This window comes from Mercenaria mercenaria, chromosome 9, assembly GCF_021730395.1.
Source record: "Mercenaria mercenaria strain notata chromosome 9, MADL_Memer_1, whole genome shotgun sequence".
Taxonomy (NCBI): Eukaryota; Metazoa; Mollusca; class Bivalvia; order Venerida; family Veneridae; genus Mercenaria; species Mercenaria mercenaria.
Window position 1 is genome coordinate 63438948 of NC_069369.1, and position 21811 is coordinate 63460758.

Below are 21811 nucleotides of genomic sequence, written 5' to 3' on the forward strand. Positions count from 1 at the left end.
CTAAGGATATATTTCTTGCATCAAACATGACCCCCACGTTTCTTTTGATTTTTATTCATCATTGACAATATTCTTCAAGAAAATGGTTACAGACATTTAAAATGGGTCCTGTTGTGTGCTGCGGTCGTTGGAAATATGTCAATTTTATATAGAATAAAGAAAAGCAGCTACTTAGTGTGTTGTAACTTTTATACGAACAGACCAGATGGCTCCCACGCTGGTTCCTTAAGGCTAGTCAGGGCAGTCGTGGAAAGACTCATAACACTTCAATAAGACATAAAAATAGATGAGTCAGCTGTCAAATTAGAAAAATATGCATAATGACACTACTATGTTAATCAATGTTCAAACTTTGGATTAGATATATGATAAACAATAATATTATTTTTTAACTATCAAAAATAGGGTTATAACAAGAAATTATAATATTCTATGTTCATCACAAATAAAAATGCCTCGTTTCCCCTGATAAGGCGTAAAAAAATTGTTTGTTTCCGGTATTCCGACCTACCCTAAATTATTGGCCTGACCCTAAATGTTTATATGGCCTTGGAGATTTCTTTTTTTCAACTTTTTAACAAAAAGTTACAAAACTGCACTTTTTATGCTTTAAACATGGCCAGTGATGTAAGAAATCAACTTACTGATGCTCTAACGGCATAATCCCCTTATTTGTATTTATCTTTTGACACAAAAAATAATTTTCGAAAAATCTCCCTTAATAATAATAATAATAAAAAAAAAAAAAAAAAAAAAAAAAAAAAAAAAAAAAAAATCCGACCTACCTACCCTAATTTCTTTTTAGCCTGTTACCGGAAACAAAGATTTTTTTAGGCCTAAGCCATTTAAAACATTCAAAATAAAAATGTCAGAATGACGGATTTCCTTTTTAAGAAATCAAAACTTGTTATATGAGAGCCGTTCAGATTACTAAAAACTTTTTCTTATAGAAATGTGTTCTTTTAATTCTGAGCCTCTAAATTTCCTGTACTGAAACCCCTACCGCTTTCAATCTTCCGCGCCTGCTACGCCTATGTGTTCCGTGAAAATCTATTAATAGAAACTGGTTAAACCGATCGGACGTATCAATGGGAAAGGTACGGTTTATAATTATTAAAGATTTGTGCTAACAGTACATATAATATTCATGATACTGATGTATTACTTACTCGTAAACTTATTTTGATATATCACTGTTTTGTAAAACGTTATTAAAGTAAGACACATATATATTTACTGAGTCATAATCTACTTTCGGTTTCGCATACGTACGATAGTCCATAAGGAAGTTCGGACATTTGATAAAGATTAACGTTCCAATTTTTGTTTTAGAATTCTGTAAATGATAGACTTTATTTGCTGTTTGGTATGTTTGACATGGGTAACAATTAATGTATTACTTGTAAAAAACATTTCAGTTACTACCTGCCACAGGATTAACACAGTCTTATTTAAATTATACGTTTTAAATTGCTTTCTATATATTATCCTTCCTTGGTTCGGACGATCACACATGTCTAAAAAAACACACAACGTTGAGAATCTTTTTTGACAAGGGCTCTCGCATTGCAAGTAAATTTACAGTTGGTCATTAATATAATATTATGATTACGGGAAAGTGGTCTTTGTTGTTTCGTTTTTGTTTTTTTGTTTTTTGTTGTTTTTGTTTGTTTGTTTTAGTTCAATGTTACGTAGGCCTAAGCATTAAATACGCTATATGAGAACGGTCTGGATCTCTTAGATTATATTATTACAGCTCTTTAAATCCATACTTATTTATAGGTAATATTACAAGTGTTAAGAGTCGACGAAATAAATGAAAGATTAATCTTTTGTTTAAAACACCTCATATGACACCAGTATTTATCATTCCAGGAAGCGGACTCTTCTTGTGATTCAAATAAGCACAGTCGAGCTAAAATAAAAGTGTGTTACTAATAAATGTATTCGTGCGACATATCTGTTTAAAGTAATAGGATCTAGTATAAGGTTAATCGGCGGAAATTTGAATAGAAATGCCCATACTAATTCGTAATATCGAGGAGTATTGATTTTCGATGACAGCACTGAGCCGGCTTCTCGGATCTTTATTTCTATTTCATTGTTAGATCATACTCAAAGAATTACCATTAACAGCTTTGAATTCCAGACGGATTATCACTTAAGAAGCTCCTCTAAAGTGTAGTTAAATATAAAATTATATATGCCAAAAAAAAAAGAGCAAGTAAACCTTTGAATTCCTATGCAAGTAGTATCCAGTATTCTTATTTCAGACGTGAGCAACAAAATTCATGTTTAATTTGAAAATAATGGAAAAGGGGGTGGGGCGTGGGAAGGGGGGTTGTGGTTGGTGAGTGGGAATGCAAAAATACGCTTGATAGCGAGAAAATTTCCTTCAGCATTTAAAGGGACATGTTTCCAGTTGTAGAATTTGAATGTGACAGAAAGCAGTGCATCTATCTAAGATGATTACAAATTATAAACTGATATTATTTAATTTTGATATTTGATATAAAGTATGAAGTAAATAAAAGCTTTTTCGCTGCAGTGTTACATCAAAATTGTTTTGCGAGAGTTTTGAAATTCTACATCTTTTATATAGACTATACAGGTGTTTTCTGAATATATATACTACCAATAAAATAACTTTAATCACCTCGAATATCTACAATTGACAAGTTAAAGTTCTTTCTAAATAGAAAATGTGAATGTGTGTCCCATCCAAGCAGCATACAGGTGCGGTCATTGTAAGATGAGGTGAAGGAAAATTTAAATTTTTAGTTTTTGTTCAAGGGAAGGGTACTTAACATAATTTAAAAGAAGGAAGAATAAGAAGAATTATTTTCCTGCAACTGAATTTTCAGATTCGCAATAATGTGGTTAAATTATTTTTGCTTGAACAATTGAAATATTTTCCTGCCATTCTAACACTGATTCGGCTTTTATCTTGGAGGTTATTTTCGTATTGTTGTAGATTTGATATTGACAACAACATTCAGAAGCGTGGGAGGCTAGTACAAGATTTCATGATGTCGAGGAAAGGAGGGCGACCATTGCCCCCTACACCCCCAGAATATAGAGATAACGGTATATTTAATATTTTATTTTCAAATCGTAAATCTTTAACTGAAACCTTGTCTTGATTCTTTTATGAAATTTAAAGCTGTGAAATATCTACCGGATTTACTGTGAGGAATAGTTATCGCCTCATGGAGAGGAAAATGGAAACATGTTTTAAATGGAGTTTTTTTTTTGTTTTTGTTTTTTGAGTTATCTAGTGATAGCCCGTTTATTTTCCATTCCATGTAAAACCCAACATCAATTTATACTATACAACATGTAAACAAGGAATATCAGTAAAGAGATGTATTCTTGATCTTATGGAATGCTTTTTTAAAGATAGTAATATTTTAAAAAGGTTACATAGTGAATGAAGGTTATGTTTAAAAAAGTTTCTTAAATGGATTTGCCAACAAAGCGACATCTACTCTCACAGCTCTATATGACCCCATTCCACGTTATGTGTAGAAAGTTTTCCTTTTACTTTTGCAGTGTGTTTGTCTAACTCTTTTCTTTTCTTGAAGGAATATTAAAAAGTTCTCAAATCTAGGGACAGTAAACAAAATCTATTTTTGAAACTTGATAAAGTATTTTACTAAAATTATTATATAATTAACTAGACACCGTTTTTGAGCTTGATTGATGTTTTAAAAGGCCCAGACTAATACGGAAGTTTAAATCGATTTTCAAATGATGCTGTGAAAGTTCAATATTTTATTATTTTGAATACCGGTATGTATACAATCCCAGAATAAATGTTATGTTTCTACATGTATGTTAGAAAGTCACAGAGACTGGACTGAGATTTATTACATTTGTGGAGAAATTTGTTGGAACTGGAATAATCCGCATAATATATTTTTATTGAAATACTCTCAGCTTGGCCTCAACAATAGTCGTTAAGGGTATCATAATATTATAGATACTCTTCCAATTCAAATTTACAAAACATTTTTCCATTTACCGTTTCCGACTTTGTAGAACCGTTTGTTTTCATAGCTATACAATTACCCCGTTCTCTAACCATGTTTTATAGAAAATAGTTTTGCCTGATATTTTAATCAATAAATTACTAATAAACTTTGATAATGTGGCAGTTGACCTCAATACAATCGACACTGTTTATTTTCCAATACAGGTAAATCCAGTATTTGCTTTACAATAGATCTATGACGGATTATCTTTGAACACCCCTGGACTTATTGGACTCAACTGCCTCATTATCAAAGTTTATTAGTAGTCCGTATAATTCCTGTGGATACGTTTTTAATATTTTTAGTTTAAGTTGTTTAGTTCTGATTACTATGTAAAGTGCGTGTTGGTCGAAAATTCTCTTCCCACAACAATCTAAGTCACCGATTCTGTTTTTTTTTCTAGGACGATAACTGAAACACTTAAGAATAAAGATAACTAAACACTAAAGACCTTGGAGCCTCTGTGGCCGATTGTGATCGAAGCCATATTGACTTCGAATAATTTGCCCCCCCCCCACCCCCCCACCACATACCACCGCTGTTGGTTTTATACACCTATACACCTTACCTGTTCATCCAGCTGGTGAACAGAAGGCCGGTGTTACCACCAAGACGCCTACCCCGTGCCTGCAGTAATGTACACCACCAACAATAGCTGGAGATTCGCTATATGACACAATATTGTAATACAATTGTGTCGGCTTTACGTCCAACAAAACATCAAACAGATTATCGTCAAAATTGAGCTTAGATAAATTACACGTATACCGCCCAAACCATCACGGTATCTGTAAACCACGGCGATGGAATGAATATATTTCTGCTAGAAGCTTTAAGGACAAACACGTGTTATCTCAACAGAACTTTATTCAAGGTGAGCTGTTAGTAAAGGCGATTAGTCCGGCATCCGTCGTCAACATTTTAATCCCTTTTACACACCCTATTTACCCGATGCCTATAGCGCTGAGGTTTTAGCTGTTCTGTTTCATTCCGACTTCCAATTAAGATATTCTAGTGCATGCACACGTGTAAATACCTAAACATATTATACAATTAATCCTGGTCGCTATTTTTGCGAAATAAAAAAGAATTCAACTGTTTAAATTGGTCGTTTATTGAAATTTCAATTTAACAACCCAATTAAAAGTGTTACGATAAACATGAACATTATTACCTTACACATCAAACGCTCTAATCCTGACAAGTTTCAGATCTGTCCGTACTCTGGCCCCTTAAGTGGTTATGATAAACTTTACCGCAGAGGGATTTTTTTTTAAATGGTGTCCGCACCACGCCGAATGGTCGAAATACAGGATGCCGTTAACGATGGAGGAAAATCTGATATAAAAACGTTTATCTATCAGCATGATCAGTCTAAGTTGTATTTTTAATAATCTCTACCAGTTCTCCGCAAATTGGAATACGAATTTATGAAGTCGATATTCTTCGGGCCTCTAGGCATAATTTTATATAGAATAAAGAAGAACAGCTATTTAGTATGTTGTAACATTTAACATATTGAAGAACTAAAATAATGACCATCTCAGCTAGTGTAGAGATGGTACCTAAAAAATTCAAATTCATCTTTTCAGATTTTTTTCGGACTGAAATGATAGCTAAGTGCACCAATTTTCTAAATATATTTATGGGTTTTCTCTTCTCCGTGTAAAGATAGAAATATTTGATATTTAAAAATGACTTTCTCAAAATATCTGAAGCAAACTGGACAACTCTTGTATTGACCGTTTTCAATGATTTTAGGATTTCCCAATTATAGTCTATATCAAAAGTTTCCACAGTTAAATAAATTCAATACCGTATAGTGTAAGTTTAGTCTACTTTCAACACTTTGAAAGAGCCTATACTGAACTTCCTTTTGTCTTTTAATAAAGTCAAATTCCAAGACTAGCCAAGAGTCTAAAACGCATGAAAAAAATTCTGAGTGAAAGAGAATGACATGCTCTTTATTATAAGCTTACCAAAACCATACCAAAAATTTACCTGAAAGAAGTTATTAAAGATTTAATAATGTAAACAAACCCCTACACCATTTTACCATCAATATTTTCCACTCATGAATGCACTCAATTCAGGTGATAATTATTGATATAATTGTAAATGAGAGGCCCCAACAAAAAACTTTTTTTCAAGTTGTGTAAACAGTTTAAGTTGTAAATTAATGTTGATATCTAAAGTTACCCACTTACTTTGTAACAATAAATAAAACACCTTATAGCTTGTTTAAGGTAGTTTATCTGTAACGAAAATCATCAAATATAGTAATCTCCATATGCTTTTTCAGCATTTATTCTTTTTCAAGGAAAGCAATGATTGTGACAGTTTCATCCAGAGAATGTTGAATTGCTTAAAATACATTACATAGAGTCATTACCTATCAGCTACCTTCAAATGAAGTAATTACAACCACTACCTTAAAACATTGTAATTATATTTGATGACAATGAATTTTTGTGTTACATTATTTGAAACAAAGTACTCCTGAACAGTAAGAGAAACTTTTCAAAATGACTAAAGCATAAGAAACATTTTCAAAATTGAAATGATAAATATATGCAATCTGGCTGCTTTATTACACAAAAGTGATACCAAATTAACGTTTTTTGTTATTTCTCATTGTTGGATATATAAATTTTACATTTTAATATATAATTTTTGTGTAAATAAAATCTGGAAAGTAGATCCCTCGGAAGCACCGAGAACAAGGCAAACAGTGAAAATTGCAGACTCGGTTTGATTGAGTCTGTTCATGAGCAGTAATGGAAAATGCAACACTGCCCACGCCCCCTAGCACCGGCTTAAGCAGTATTCAGTCTTCAAATCTAAATGAGTTGAAATCAATGATCCCGAAGGACCAGAAAATATAACAACACTGTGATGAAGTCGGGGCGGCTTTTTACGGCCGCCAAACCAGTGTATCACCATTGAGAACAATATATAACTTTTACTAAAAGATCAGAACTTAATAACATTTCTCAATGTGGTAAATTTTCTTTAAAGGAATTTATGCATTATTTTACATTATCTTCATGCACTACTAACTTTCTGTCAGGGCCTCTCTACAACTTATAAAATAAAATAACTGTCAGTGTAAGCCATGAGAAAAGTGTGCATGTTGTATATTGAATACAAAAGGATTTAAACAAATGTAGGTCATATTTTGTCTGCCTGATCAGCTGTTGTAAAAAGGACCTATCTGATTTTTCTTTCACTTTTGACCAATGTTTTAGTTGGCTTCAGTTTATTGGTCAATTCAGACTTGTTTCCCTTAGATTTTCTTGGGTAGGTACCATCTCTAGCTAGTGTGTGTATAGTCATACAATGTTAGGTTAGTGCACTGGCAACAGATCAGAAAGAAAATGCCTCAGTACGTGTTATACCCTACCCTTAGGTATTCTATAAGAACCATGGTCATGAACGGGAAAATATACTAACCCGTTTCAATCGTAAATTTCTCAACTTAAACGCACAGTTCGGTGAATGGATACCTAGTATATTGAACAAGCGATAATTTATCTCCCATCGTGCACCAGTCACATTGTCTCACTATTCCATATTGCTGAGATTATCAACATATTTTATGCTTTCGTCAACGTTACAGAAAAAACTTGCTTGAACTTCCCTAATGAACATCTGGTCTAGAGGTCACGGCAGTGCGCACATGTTTGGCGAAACGTTAACAAACAAAAACAGATTTTAAAAAAATCACAATTTTACACTAAAACTCGAAATGATGAATGAAATTCATCTTGTATATGATCTTTAATTTGAAATGGTACATTGGTCTGCATCTGTTCTGTATATTTTATTCATTTTGCACATTTTGCTGCATTTTCACATTTTAGCGGACACGTGTAGTAAAATGACGATTGACATACATTTTTACAACAGCCAATCAGAATGGTTTTGTAATCTAGAACGGAACTTCACCAGGGAAGTTCAAGCAAGTTTTTTGTGTAATGTTGAAATTACTATAAACTACGCGTTGTTTTTTTAAGATAAGATGTATTGAAAAATGTGACTGGTACACAATGGAAGATAAATTACCACTTGTTTGATATCCATAGTACACATTTACCCAACTGCGTGTTTTAGGTATGAAATGCGCGACTGAAACGGGTTAGTATATTTTCCCGTTCACGACCATGGTTCTTATAGAATACCTAGGGGTAGGGTATAACACATACGGAGGCATTTTCTTTCTGATCTGGTGCCAGTGGGTTAGTGTCACTATCAAACGCCGAGTATGATTTTGATTTATGACATTTTTGCCGATTATTTTGAAGCAGAATGGCTTAATATTGGTCCTAAATGTCAATATAGGTGCATAAATATGAAATCCGTCGTTCTTATTAGTTTCGGAATTAACAATATGTCAACAGCAAAGCAAAATGTTGTCTATAGAAACACTGTCTATATAATAAAAAGATACAACAACGCATTCAAATAAAAATAGGGCTGAAATCCCGACTAGTCAACAGGTTTGGCTGGACTTATGTCCATATGTTTGTCAAAAGAGACAAGTTTGCAAGAAAATATTTCAAGACTGTTTGCATTGTTTTACTCTTCAAGACTTCACTTCAAAAAAAAAAAAAAAAAAAAAAAAAGAAACAAAAATCACCGATAATATTCAGTATAAAATCGTATAAATCAACGTTTAAAGTGTGAAACTTAAAACGTCCTGAAACAAGTAAATACGTCATAGAAAGTACTTGATTTTATTCCTTACTCTTAAACGTGTTTAAAAGCCCTTGAAAATGATTGAAAGGTCCTTACTTTCAGTGATTTTTAGCTCACTTGAGCACAAAGTGCTGAAGGTGAAGTATTGTGACCGGTCATTGTCCGGCGTCCGTCGGCGTGTGGTGTGCATCGTGCATCAATATTTACCTTGCAATCACTCTAGAGGCCACAATTGTGACCCATTTGTTATGAAACTGGGTCATGTGGAGTCACAAACTAGGTCAGTAGGCCAGATCAAAGGAAAATATTGTTAACACTCTAGAGTCCACAGTTTAAGTTTGAAACTCATGGGAATTCTTTAGATTGTTTGTCTTGATGACCCCTAGGTCAAGTCTTGTGGGGTCAAACACTAGGTCACCCGGTCAAATCAAAGGAAAAGCTTGTTAACACTCTAGAGGCTACATTTATGACCCTATCTTCGTGAAACGTGGTCAGAATGTTTATTTTGATAATTGCTTGGCCAAGATCGAAACTGGGTCATGTTGTGTCAAAATCTAGGTCACCCGCTCATTTATGACCCAATCTTCATGAAACTTGGTCAGAATGTTATTCTGGATGATCTCTAGGTCAAGGTCAAAACTGGGTCATGTGGGGTCAAAAACTAGGTTACATTGTCAAATCAAAGGAAAAGCTTGTTAACACTCTAAAAGTCACATTTATGAACCTATGTTCGTGAAACATGGTCCGAATGTTTATCTTGATGAACTTTAGGTCAGTATTGAAACTGGGTCATGTAGGGTCAAAAACTAGGCCAGTAGACTAGATAAAAGAGAAATCTTGTTAACACTCTAGAGATCACATTTTAAGTTTGAAACTCATGATAAATGGTAAAAATGTCTTGGTAAAATATTGGTCAAGTTTGAATATAGGTTATCTTGGGTCAAAAACTAGGTTACTCAATCAAATCAAAGAAAAACTGGGCGTGGTAGATAACATTTAAAACACATCTCATACATGTCCATACTATATCTGGGTTAAGCGTCAATATAGAAGTACGGACAGACTTGAAACTTGTCAGAATTGTCCCCAGATGGTTGATCTTTTGACATGTTAGGTAAAAATGTTCAAAGTTTATCGTAAACGATTTGAACTTGGCCGTTGAACACAAATTTCGCATCATTTTCAATAAACGTTCAATATAAAAAGTTAAATTCTTCTTTATTTCGCAAAGATAGCAATCAGGTTTAATTGTATAATATGTTTAGGCATTTACACCTGTGCAAGAGCTAGAATATCTTAATTTGGAGTCGAAATGAAAAGTTACCACCTAAAAAACTCACACCACTACTCGGCTACTCGGCGTAACTGCTTTTATTACTCTGTGGTAGACACATCGACATTAGGTAACAGGGTGTGGTATTAGTGCTACGTATCTCTCAAGTTACACATTTTACTGTCTTTTTTTCAGGTGGATATGAGGTGCCAGTTAATAGGAGAGTTTCACACACGAACGAAGACAATCCTTACGATTCAATTACTGGTAAGATAATTGCCTTGTTACCAAGCGTCTTACAGTACAGATATCGCGCGTTTGAAAGCTGTGGTCCTGTGCGACCATCAAGGTATCCAATTACGTATACTATTAAACCACAGTGCTGGAGAAGTAAAAGCGACACCTGTTGTGCGCTCGACTAGAAATAACTTGTTTCGTCCACTCTCTTTGCATAGTTTCTCGAATACTGGCGTTTAGTAAGAAACTTTAACGTTCTTAGTGATCGCCCTTCGTCCGTCCACCCGTCTGTCTATCCGAGCCCACATTTGCATGCTTAAGTGGCTATAGGAATAATAGGTAACTGTACTTTTTCTTTGATGTCATATATTTCGTAAGGCTTTTATGTGGCTATTTTTTCTTTTACGTGGCTAAAAGAACAATACAGGGAACAAAAGAGTAGCCACATAAATACCATATGTAGGAACGACCGTCATGTCGTCCGTTCACAATTACTTGAGAACACGATAGAGGCCACATTTCGGTGTCGATTTTAATCAAACATAATTTGTATTTACATAATAAATCGATTCCTTCCGAAAACTGGTTAGATCCCATCATGGGTTCTAGAGTTATGGCCCGTTATAGGGCAAAAAATTGTTATTTTGCTAACTTAAGTCACAGCAAGATCTCGGTACCATTCAAAAACCGGCTAGGTTCCTTATGGGTTATAAAGTTTCCGCCCCTGAAAGGGGCATTTTTTCTGTTTTCGGCTTTTCATCCATATAGAGGTTTCAGTTTTGCTTTGATATGATACGAACTAGCACATAGTGTTTATCTTGATGGTTGAGTCATGTTGGGTCAAAAACTAGGTCACCAGGTCAAACCAAAGGTAAAGGTTGTTAACACCCTACAGGCCTCATTTATGACCATTTCTTCATGAAAAATGGTAAGAATGTTTATCTTGATGATTCCAAAAACAAGTTCCAAACTGGGTCATGTGGGGTCAAAAACTAAGTCATCACTCAAGTCAAGGGAAAAGCTATTAAACAATATAGAGACCACAATTATGAAACTATCTTTATGAAACTTGGTCAGAATTTTTATCTTAATGATTTCAAGTCCAAGTTTAACAGGTAATCGATTTAGAGGCATCATGACCCTCTTGTTAATTTTAACCATGTCGATGTTTTTATTACAAAGCATTCATCTAAAACATACAGTAAAGTCAGCAATGTTTTTTCCTTCATCTTAGATATTGACAGAAGGATGGTAGTAAGAAAATTGCCACGCAGTGTCTCTGAAGAAACAATACAGCTGTATTTTGAGAGTAAAAGACACCAAGGACGCGAAATGGTCGTAGAAAAGGTCGATCTATACGCAGAGCAAGACGAGGCCATAGTTACCTTTGAAACAGCTGAAGGTAAACATTCAGAACCACTCAGAAAATATTGGGGATTCATAGGTTTGCCTTGTATCTGTTATTCCATCCGATCTTTTCCGGAATAAACCACTCCTACAGCTTTCAAGGGATTTGGCTCAAACTTACAAAAATTTATCACTATGAAGTGATTTTTTGTACTCTTTTTAGCAGTTATGGCTATTTGAAATTTTATTGAGTACTGTATATTGCGCAGTGCTAAATATAAACCTCTTCCGGATAAATACAGTTTTTAAGTGATTTAGATCAAAATTACAGAAATATATTACTATGAAGAGAACTTGTGCACATTGTCAGATCATGAATGCACCGTGCTCAGTTTAAATGAAGCAATCCTTTGGAAATTTACTTTATGTTGTTTATAGTTCAATACTGATAAAAGACTTGGCTTGACTACTGTTTATTAATATTTAGCTCACCTGAGCCAAAGGCTCATGGTGAGCTTTTGTGACTGCTCAATGTCCGTCTGTGTCGTGTGACGTGCGTCGTCCGTCCGTCAACATTTTCTAAAAACATCTTCTTGAAAACAACTGGGCAGAATTACACCAAACTTCCTTGGGTGGTCCCCTTTTAAAACTGTTCAAAGAATTTTATTCCATGCAGAACTCTGGTTGCCATGGCAACCAAAAGGAAAAACTTTAAAAATCTTCTTGTCCAAAACCGCAAGGCCTAGAGCCTTGATATTTGACATGTGACATCATCTTATGGTCCTCTATCAAGATTGTTCACATTTTGCCCCAGGGGTGAAAAGAGGCCCCACTGCGGGGGTCACAATTTTTACATAGACTTATATAGTAAACAAATTTAAAAATCTTCTTGTCTAAAACCACAAGACCTAGGCCTTTGATATTTTGTATGTAGCATTGCGTTGTGGTCTTCTACCAATATTTTTCAAATTTTGCCCCTAGGATGAAAAGAGGCCCTGCCCCGGGGGTCTCAAGTTTTACTTAGACTTATATAGGAAAAAAACTTTAAAAATCTTCTTGCCTGAAAATGCAAGGCCTAGGGGTTTGGTATTAAGTATGTTGCCTTTCCTAGTGTTTCTCTACCGAATTTTTTCAAGTTATGTCCATAGGGTGAAAAGAGGCCCTGCGCCGGGGGGTACCAAGTTTAACATAGACTTATATATGAAGAAAAAAATAAACATCTTCTTGTTTGAAAGTACAAGGCCTAGGCCTTTGATATTTGGTATGTATCATAGACTGGTGGATATCTAACAAGTTGTTCAAATTATGCCCCTGGGGTGAAAAGAGGCCTGCCCTGGGGGTCACTTGTTATAATTATAAGTTATATAGGAAAAAATACTTCAAAAATTGTCAGATCATATTTCCTAGACTGTTTAATTATAATTACCTGATGATCCCAAGCGATTAGGAATCACTTGACTATGACCTTGACCTACTGACCTTTCTTGTTTTTTAAGATACAGCCTTGTAATTTGGATGAAATGTACATGAAACATGAAACATTGAAACATGTGGCTCATATTACTCAGATGAGCAATCCAGGGTCATCATGACCCTCTTGTTATTAATTGTCTGTAGAAATGTAATACCACGGAGTAAATTCATGCATGTTATCAAGGAGTGAGTGAACCATGCTTGGTTTATGTGTTATGGACCGTTAGAGTATTTTACAAAATGTTATATTTTGCGATGTGGATAACTCGTGTAAGTTTGTAAGGGATATTGATGTTATAGATCTAATACATTTAAAACTATATTTAGCAGTACCCTTTCATTGTTGTTTTGTTTAGTAAATTTAACTTCCTGTATGCTAATATTGTTATAAATATATTTTGGAAGTATGAGTCAGTATAATGATAGCTTTTGGAAAAGTAAACAAGCTGTTCATCAGAATGATTTCTCCTGTTCATTGGGACATTTTAGCCTTTGTATTAAGCACATTGATTTTATGACAGGACACCATGTGTTACTAACTGTGATAATGTAATGAGAATGAAATCCGCAATTTGTTTCATACTCAGTTGATTTGTTGATTATCTGATCATGTAGTTAATAAATCGATTGTATTTTTACACATGAATATTATGAGTCTATATATTTGCTTTTATTTGTGCATATGTCTTGAATCGCCAAGCCTTTAAACAGCTGGAGGTTTGCTCTTGGCTCGTAGGGTTATTCAGTAAAGGTTATCATCACTGGCGTCATGTCTATCATCACTGACCGGAACATTGAGTGTTTTAATAGCTTATAATTTATCCGCCGTATTTTCAAAAATAATAAACATAAAAAGTAATTGCCTATTGAACAGAGCTAATTTTCTTACCAAAACCTTTTTGTCTGAAATAATTACAATGAACTTTGTGAAAAACATTATTGCGTGAATGGAATTAACCTTTTTCAGATGTAAATTATGTTCTCGAAAGACACAAGAGAACTCCATGCAAATTACAAAAACAGACTTTAGTTGTGGAGTTGTTTGAAGAGGCAGAAGGTGATACCATTGATGAAGGGAGTAGTCCTATCAGCTCTCAAGATTATTCTGACATGTACGAGACTGCCAGTGTTAAACATCATGATGAAACAGATACCATCGAGGTAATGTGATAATATGAGCCGCACCGTGAGAAAACCAACGGAGTGGCTTTGCGACCAGCATGGATCCAGACCAGCCTGCGTATCCGTGCAGCCTGGTCAGGATCCATGTTGTTCACTAACGGTTTCTCTAATTGCAGTAGGCTTTGAAAGCGAACAGCATGGATCCTGGTCTGGATCCACGCTGGTGGCAAAGCCACTGTGTTGGTTTTCTCATGGCGTTGCTCAAATATTTATTTATATTGAATCGTTTACCGGCCTATAGTCGAATCGGTCTGATGTTTTTTTTCAGATATAAAACATGTTCTCCACTGACTCAAAGTTACATCAGCCATTCAGTAAGTGACATCAGAAATAATTTTCAAAGATGTTTTACACATTTTATGACGAATAGTTTTGATTATTGACCGACAAGTCAGTCATCCAATAAGAGTTTTATTAGCTCACCTGTCACATAGTGACAGGGTAAGCTGATCTCCCTTCGTCCGTCTGTCGTGCGCCCGTCCACAATTTCTTGTGAACACGATAGAGACTACATTTTGAAACCAATTTAAATCAAACTTGCACACGACTTATATTGGCATAATATCTAGTTTCCTTTCGAAAACTGGCTAGATCCCATCAAAGGTTTTAGAGATGCAAAATTTGCTATTTTTAGCTTGTGAACATAATAGAGACCACATTAAGCAATCAACTTTAATCAAAATTGCACACAACTTGTAATGACATAATATCTCGGTTCCTTTCGAAAAGTGGCCAGATCCCATCATTAGTTCCAGAGTTATGGCCCCTTAAAGGGCCAAAACTTGCTATTTTGGCTTTTGCAGCCAGATAAAGACTTCATTTATGGTTTTATTTGATCCAAACTTGCAAAATATCTATCAGCAACAATAAATCTTGGATTCCATGATGATTCTGTCAGATCCAATCATAGGTTTCGGAGTTACGGCCCCTGATTGACCCCTGAAAGAGCCAAAATTTGTTATTTTTTACTTTGTGAACTCGATAGAAGTGACATTTTATATTTGATTTTAAAATAAGATCTCGATTCATTTTGATAACCGGCTAGATTCCATCATGGGTTCTAGAGTTACTGTCCCTGAAAGGGGCAACATTTTCTATTTTGGCACTTTCAGACATATAGAGGTTTCATTTATGCCTTGATTTGATACAAATTTGTACAAAATGATTATCTTTATTATCTTTAGGCCTGGATCGAAACTAGGTCATGTCGGGTCAAAAACTAGGTCACCGGGTCAAATAAAAGGAAAAGCTTGTTAACAACATAGAGGCCACATTTATGACCCTAGCTTCATGAAACTTGGTCAGAATATTTATCTTGATGATTTCTAGGGTAAATTCGAAACTGGGTCATATGGCATCAAAAACTAGGTCATCCGGTCTAATCAAAGGAAAAGCTTGTAAACACTCTTGAGGCCAAATGTTAGACCATATCGTCTTGAAACTTGGACAGAATGTTTATTTTGATAATTCTTAGGCCAAGTTCGGAACTTGGTCTTATGGGGTCAAAACTAGGTCACTCGGTCAAATCAAAGGAAAGGCTTGTTAACAATCTTGTTCATTTGATGTGCATGAAACTTGGTCAGAATGTTTGTCTACATGAAATATCGTATGGGTCATGTTGGGTCAAAAACTAGGCCACCAAGTCAAATCAAAGAATAAGCTTGTTTACACTCTAGAGGCCACTTCGTTGCTTCAATCTTCATAAAACTTGGTCAGAATGTTTGTTATCATGAAGTCTTGGATGATTTTGAAACTATGTCACTAGGTCCAATCAAAGAAATAGCTTGTATACACTCGAGAGGCCACTTCTTTGCTTCAATATTCCCGAAACTTAGTCAGAAGGTTTGTTTTCATGAAATTTTGGACAAATTCGAATCTGGGCCATGTTGGGTAAAAAACTAGGCCACTAGGTCAAATCAAAGAAAATGCTTATTTAAAGAGGCCACGTTGTTTGGTCCAAACTTAATGAATATTGATCAGAATATTTGTCTCCATTAAATCATTAGGTAAAACATGTTAACACAGTTATGATGTGTTACTCAGGTGAGCGACCTACGGCCCTCTTGGCCGTCTTGTTACATGGCATATAAATAAATCTCAAACATTTGTTTCCTCGATTTTTGACTTTGGTCAGCAGACTTATTTACGATTTATATAAAAAGTCAAGACAGTAATAATAACTTTTTGTTTTTGTTAAAAATCATACCAACACATTCGACTTTCCTGCTTCCCGTGAACACGGCAGATCACAGGTGCCATTCCGGGCATGTTTTGAAGCCTGAATAGAATCACCCACTGTCCGAAAGCCACCTAGATCGCTTCCTCTTATGCAATGACTTTTTACCCCAAAGCAAGGATTCGAACCAATAGCAGTCAAAAGCAAGTGGTTCATAGTTATCGAATTTAACTTTTCTGCCACGGAAGCCCAAATATACTATTATAGTAATGTGTAGTGTTTTGCTTTCAATGAATTATATATGTAGACTTCAATTTTTTGTTCTTGCTAATTGCTATTTTCTTTTATAACCAAAGGGCGTCTTTTTAATGCATTGCAGTCACAGGTTATAGTACAGTATTCCAGTGTTTGTAAAACAACACTTGCTCAGAGTGTCCGTGTTTCTTTGAATTTTATTATAGTCTTGAAAGTAACTATTTATGATTGGTTTCAATTTCCATTAAAATTAACATTATAATACGTATATATTTCAAACATCCTTGCATCAGTAATACTGATAATTATTTGAATCAGGCTCGGGGATTTTCTGAATCATGCAGTGAAGACACGTTGCGTTTCTACTTTGAAAACACGAGACGGTCTGGTGGCGGGGATATCAAGTCATTCACAATGAATAGAGATAAAGGTTTTGCACATATCACATTTCAGGACCGCTCAGGTATTGTGAAATAAAACCAATCAGTATATCTATGGTTTATACAGTATTACATGTTCAGCTGCTGTTTAATTTACCCATTCTATGAATTTGAAAATGATTAAAGATTGGAGTAATTGGTCCTGTCCAACTGCATTCTTGAAATTGCTTGTCTGTTAAATATAATTATTTGTTCCTTATTACTTTGTACCAAATAAATGAAAATATCCAATATGTTTAGGAATTTTAGGAACTTAATGTGTACCTTTAGAAGACGTGAAATGTAGCAAAACGATTTTCAATTGAAGCTAGCTGTTTGATAGCTTTTTTTCACTAAATAAATTCAATTCCTCAATATTCTCACATGACAAATGTTATAAAAACCCTTATGTAGGAGTAAGACCTAATGTATTGGCAGTACAAAATGTGACTCATATATTTGGTATTACCTTGCCCAATATGCCGATATTGAAAGTGGACTACAAATAGACTTAAGCAAATTCTTGGACATACATGTATAGTAATTAAATACCAGTTTAAAACCAGTTTAAAATGATTGACATGGAAGAAATATCTTCATCTTGGTAAGCAAGTCTCAATGATGGGTGAGTTGGAAATTCTGAATAAAGACTAAGAGTTTAATAAACACTATTTACCAAAAAAACACATTTACCAAACACCGAAAGTGTCATATTCTTGATTTCATGTTTATGTAACTGTTATAGTGTGGAATTTTTTAAAGTGTACTAGATTATGGATATCTGAATCCGGCTCTTAGTATTTTGTCGAGCATTATTTCTTTGTCTGTTATTACTAGCAAATAGGCAAATCAGTGTCTTACTATGTTTGCAGTTGTAAAAAATGTCGTCGGAAGAAAGCATCAAGTTGATAAAAGTGATCTTGATGTACATCCTTTCATTATAAGCAAAAAGGACTTGCTCCTGGATGAAGTGCCATATGCGTTAACAGAGGAGCATGTAGCAAATTTTCTTGAAGCAAAATTGAAAGCGATCGCTATATCTGTTGTATTCAATGTTGACAAAAGTAAAGCTCTCGTGCAGTTTAAAAATGAGTTTGGTAAGATTTACATTTACGTTTATAAGAACATGATGAGAGGGTGATGTCTGTTGTACACTTATTGACCGGCTTGATATTCATTAAGTGCTTTATTACCTGATATAAATGTTCACAGATTCTTTAAAATTTCAAGTTTTGCCTTCAGCCAACAAAATATGTGTTGATTATAGGTCGTATAACGTAGATTTATATAAGGAGTCGTGTATTAAATAAAGAAATAACCAAGAACTTAATTTTAAAAACTTCCCTATCATATAGATCTAAGAAAGAAAATCATTTTATTGATCATAATATAGCTAACAGGTTTTCTTTTACCATTTGTATTCCAGATTTTAGCAAAGCCAGAGAAATATGCGGGAAATATAAAGTAGGCGGGGAGTATGTAGTACCAGTCCAAGTTCCAGTCACAAACAGTATAGTTGTGACCAATATTCCTGAAGATGTCACACGTGACGCTGTTGAAGTCTATTTCGAAAACACACGTCGAAGTAAGGGCGGTGATACAGTCAAGGTTGAACTACATATCGATGAAGGATATTGTCTAGTATTTTTCAAAGATCCAAAAGGTAACATTTTATAAAACAATTATTTTCCCTTTTCTACATTTTAATATATAATTTTGAGGAGGGATATTGTTTCTGCAAAGTCCTTTCGTCCGTCCCGAATTTTTTGTCCATGTACCTTCTTCTGCATTTTTCAATATAAAGTGAATATATATATCTGGAACAAAGTTATGCGCATTGTTAGGGCATAAGTGTACCATACTCTGTTTCAGAGTGCTGTTTATTGCACAATACTAATATAAGCTTTAAAGTGATCTGCCCAAAACATAGAAATATATTATTACCAGGACGTGTAGTATGACCGATTTAAAGAACGTTGTATACTGCGCAATACTAATATAAGCCTTGTCCGGATAACTTCTTATGCCGTTTTCAAGGAATCTGTCCTAAACTTAGAGTAAAGTATAACCATTAAGGCAACTTGCACATATTGTTAGGACATACATGTACCGTGCCTAGATTATGAGTTATGGTCCTATGAAATTTTACAAAATGTAAAATATGACTGAAAGGCATGTTGGGATATTTTCCCATACAATTAGCAAAGGATCTGACCTAAATTTACAGAAATATAATTCTATGAAGTGAACTTACGCATGTTGTCGGTATGTTGATTGCAGTTCTTTAAATTTTACAAAATGCTGTATCTTGCTGTATGGAAAACTCTTGTAGAAGTTTTCCAAGCTATATCAATTTCCGAAGTTAAATGAAAATCATATTGGAGCTCCACAATACAATACAATACTTACGAGCATAATATCTCGGATAAGTTCGATAACCTGCCGAATTGTCCGAGTCAGTCTTTAGTGATGGCCCTTCAGTTCCTTAAATTTGCAAAATACTGACAGTGTCCGCTCCATTACTTCAGCAGTTCTTAACCAAATATTCACCAAACGTAGTCAGAACGTTTATGGGCATATTATCTTGGCAAAATATAACCAGTCGGATAGTCTTTGTCGCCCTGAAGTTATGGGTCTTGAATTAGTGAGAATTGAGGAAGTTGACAACTACTCTTCTCATTAAGTAGAGTATTTTGATAAAAAAATCAAAGGTTGTTTGCTGTGACGGACCTATAATGTCACTGTTTGGCACTTTTAAGAAAAGTAACTCTCTTTGAAATATTTATATATTAATCCTCCTCCCCAAACACTTTTTATGGTTATTCACATAAATATGTTCACATAATAAATTTGAAGCCAGAAATTGAATTAAACTTGATGAAATGACGAATTTTTAGATACATTTAAAACCGTATTGTTCCAGCAATGGTTGCCAAGTAACATCCCTTTTCATTCGTTTTTTTTATTCATTCATGTCCTTTATGCACATTTTAGGACATATTTGGAGAAAAAAAACATTTGTTTTAAGCTAACATTTTTCTCATTTGCACGCCAGGAAGAGGTCATTCTTTTCTTCTGATATTGTAGTACATAATACATGTAGTTCTAAATGAGTGACTTAACAAAACTTCGCCAATGTAATTTGCCCTTCAACCTTAAATGTTGGAAGTTCTACAAAGTGTTTTATAACTTATTGCGTAATGGATTTTCGTATCTTTAATCTTATTGCAACGGGCTATATTTAGCCATTACATTCTGATGACGTTAACACTTAGGAACCACTCTTCAGATGTATATTCTAGAGAGATGAGATATGGTTTATCGAATATTTTCAGTTGTGCCTAGTGTTTGTGAAAAGAAAGACCATAAACTTCATAGCCGCCCTGTCAATGTTCAGCCTTATAATGAATATTTCGGTCTTCCAAATGGCTGTGAAGTGTTAGCATTCAAGCTTCCTGAATCAATTTCTCTAAGAAACCAAAATCCATACAAAATGAAATTTCTGAAAAAGAACGCTACACAGAAAGCCGCCCTTGAAAAGGAGTTATTAAAATGTAATGCAGAAATTGTTTGGGATGAAGATCCTATTGTCGTTGAATGCACTCTGAGTAAAGATGTCAAGTCTCACAGAAAACTGTTAAAAACATGGAATGAAACAGCACAGGATGTAATTGATCAGTTCACTGATGTTCTCAAGGTCAAAGACATGAACGTAAATTCAGAGCTTTGGGATGATACAATGACAGAACTTGGGAGGTTGCAACTGTCGCATCCGGATGCTGTTGCGTTAGTCGTGGAGAAAGTTAATCGGAAGATAATACTTGTAGCTCATAAAGGGCTGGCTGATGACGTATGGGGCCAGGTCAGTGAAACAGTTAAGATTGCTGAAAAGCAACACAAAGAAAGGAAGGAGACTGTCAACGAAGAAAAAGTTCTTGATGATTGGAAAATAAAATATTTGAAGTCTGCTGGTTTCCGAAATGAAATGTGCGATGAATATGAAAACTTAAAGCTAGACTTTGAAGAAAAGAAAGGAAAGGGAAAGATTATTTTAACTGGACCGAAACTAACTGTACATAACGTTTGGATAACCATGTATGAAAGACTACAAAATATTAGACGACGTGATGTTGATATTGGAGAGAAAAATGCACAGCTCCTTCAGAATGAAAATACAAAAGAAAAGCTGCGACAGAAAATGAAGAAACAACATGTTTCAGATGTTATGGAAATAAAACGGGACACAGTTGTTTTATATGCAGATGATGAAGATGATCTCACGAAAATGGAATCTGCTGTAAACAAAATGTTTGCTAAGCTATGCTTTAATCTAGACTCGGGGACAGAAAGTGTACTAAAGTCAAGTGAATGGAAAAATACAGAAAAGACTCTGCATGATAAATTTTCTGGGTGTTTGATTATTGATGTGAATAGTGGACAGATTGAGATATTTACGTTAGCAGATATTCAAAACCGGGTGTCAGCTGAGTTTCAAGGCTTCCTTTCCAAAAATGCTGTTTATAAGGAACAGATGACTTTGTCTCCGCACATTGTAATATTCGTTAAGCGAGTGCTAAGGAGTCAGTTTGAGAGGGAACTACAGACGCTCAAAGGCCGAGGCTTAAATATTACCATTACCTTGGATGACAAGAAAGGGGCTGTGTCCCTTGAAGGTATTGTACACAGTCTGTTTCTTGTTTATGTTTCCATCGAAAGT

General features: G+C 34.7%; 1 protein-coding gene across 1 annotated transcript in view; it reads left to right on the forward strand.

The window, feature by feature from the left end:
• Positions 1–1074: 1074 nt before the first annotated feature.
• LOC123546253 (protein mono-ADP-ribosyltransferase PARP14-like) overlaps positions 1075–21811 on the forward strand; it is a 50271-nt gene continuing 29534 nt past the window's right edge. Inside the window, exons 1-9 of the mRNA XM_053551552.1 lie at positions 1075–1097; positions 2975–3087; positions 10201–10272; positions 11477–11644; positions 14030–14223; positions 16994–17138; positions 17967–18191; positions 18521–18757; positions 20430–21767. Coding sequence (XP_053407527.1) covers positions 3027–3087; positions 10201–10272; positions 11477–11644; positions 14030–14223; positions 16994–17138; positions 17967–18191; positions 18521–18757; positions 20430–21767 — 2440 coding nt within the window. The 5' untranslated portion in view covers positions 1075–1097; positions 2975–3026. The remainder of the gene's footprint in view (positions 1098–2974; positions 3088–10200; positions 10273–11476; positions 11645–14029; positions 14224–16993; positions 17139–17966; positions 18192–18520; positions 18758–20429; positions 21768–21811) is intronic.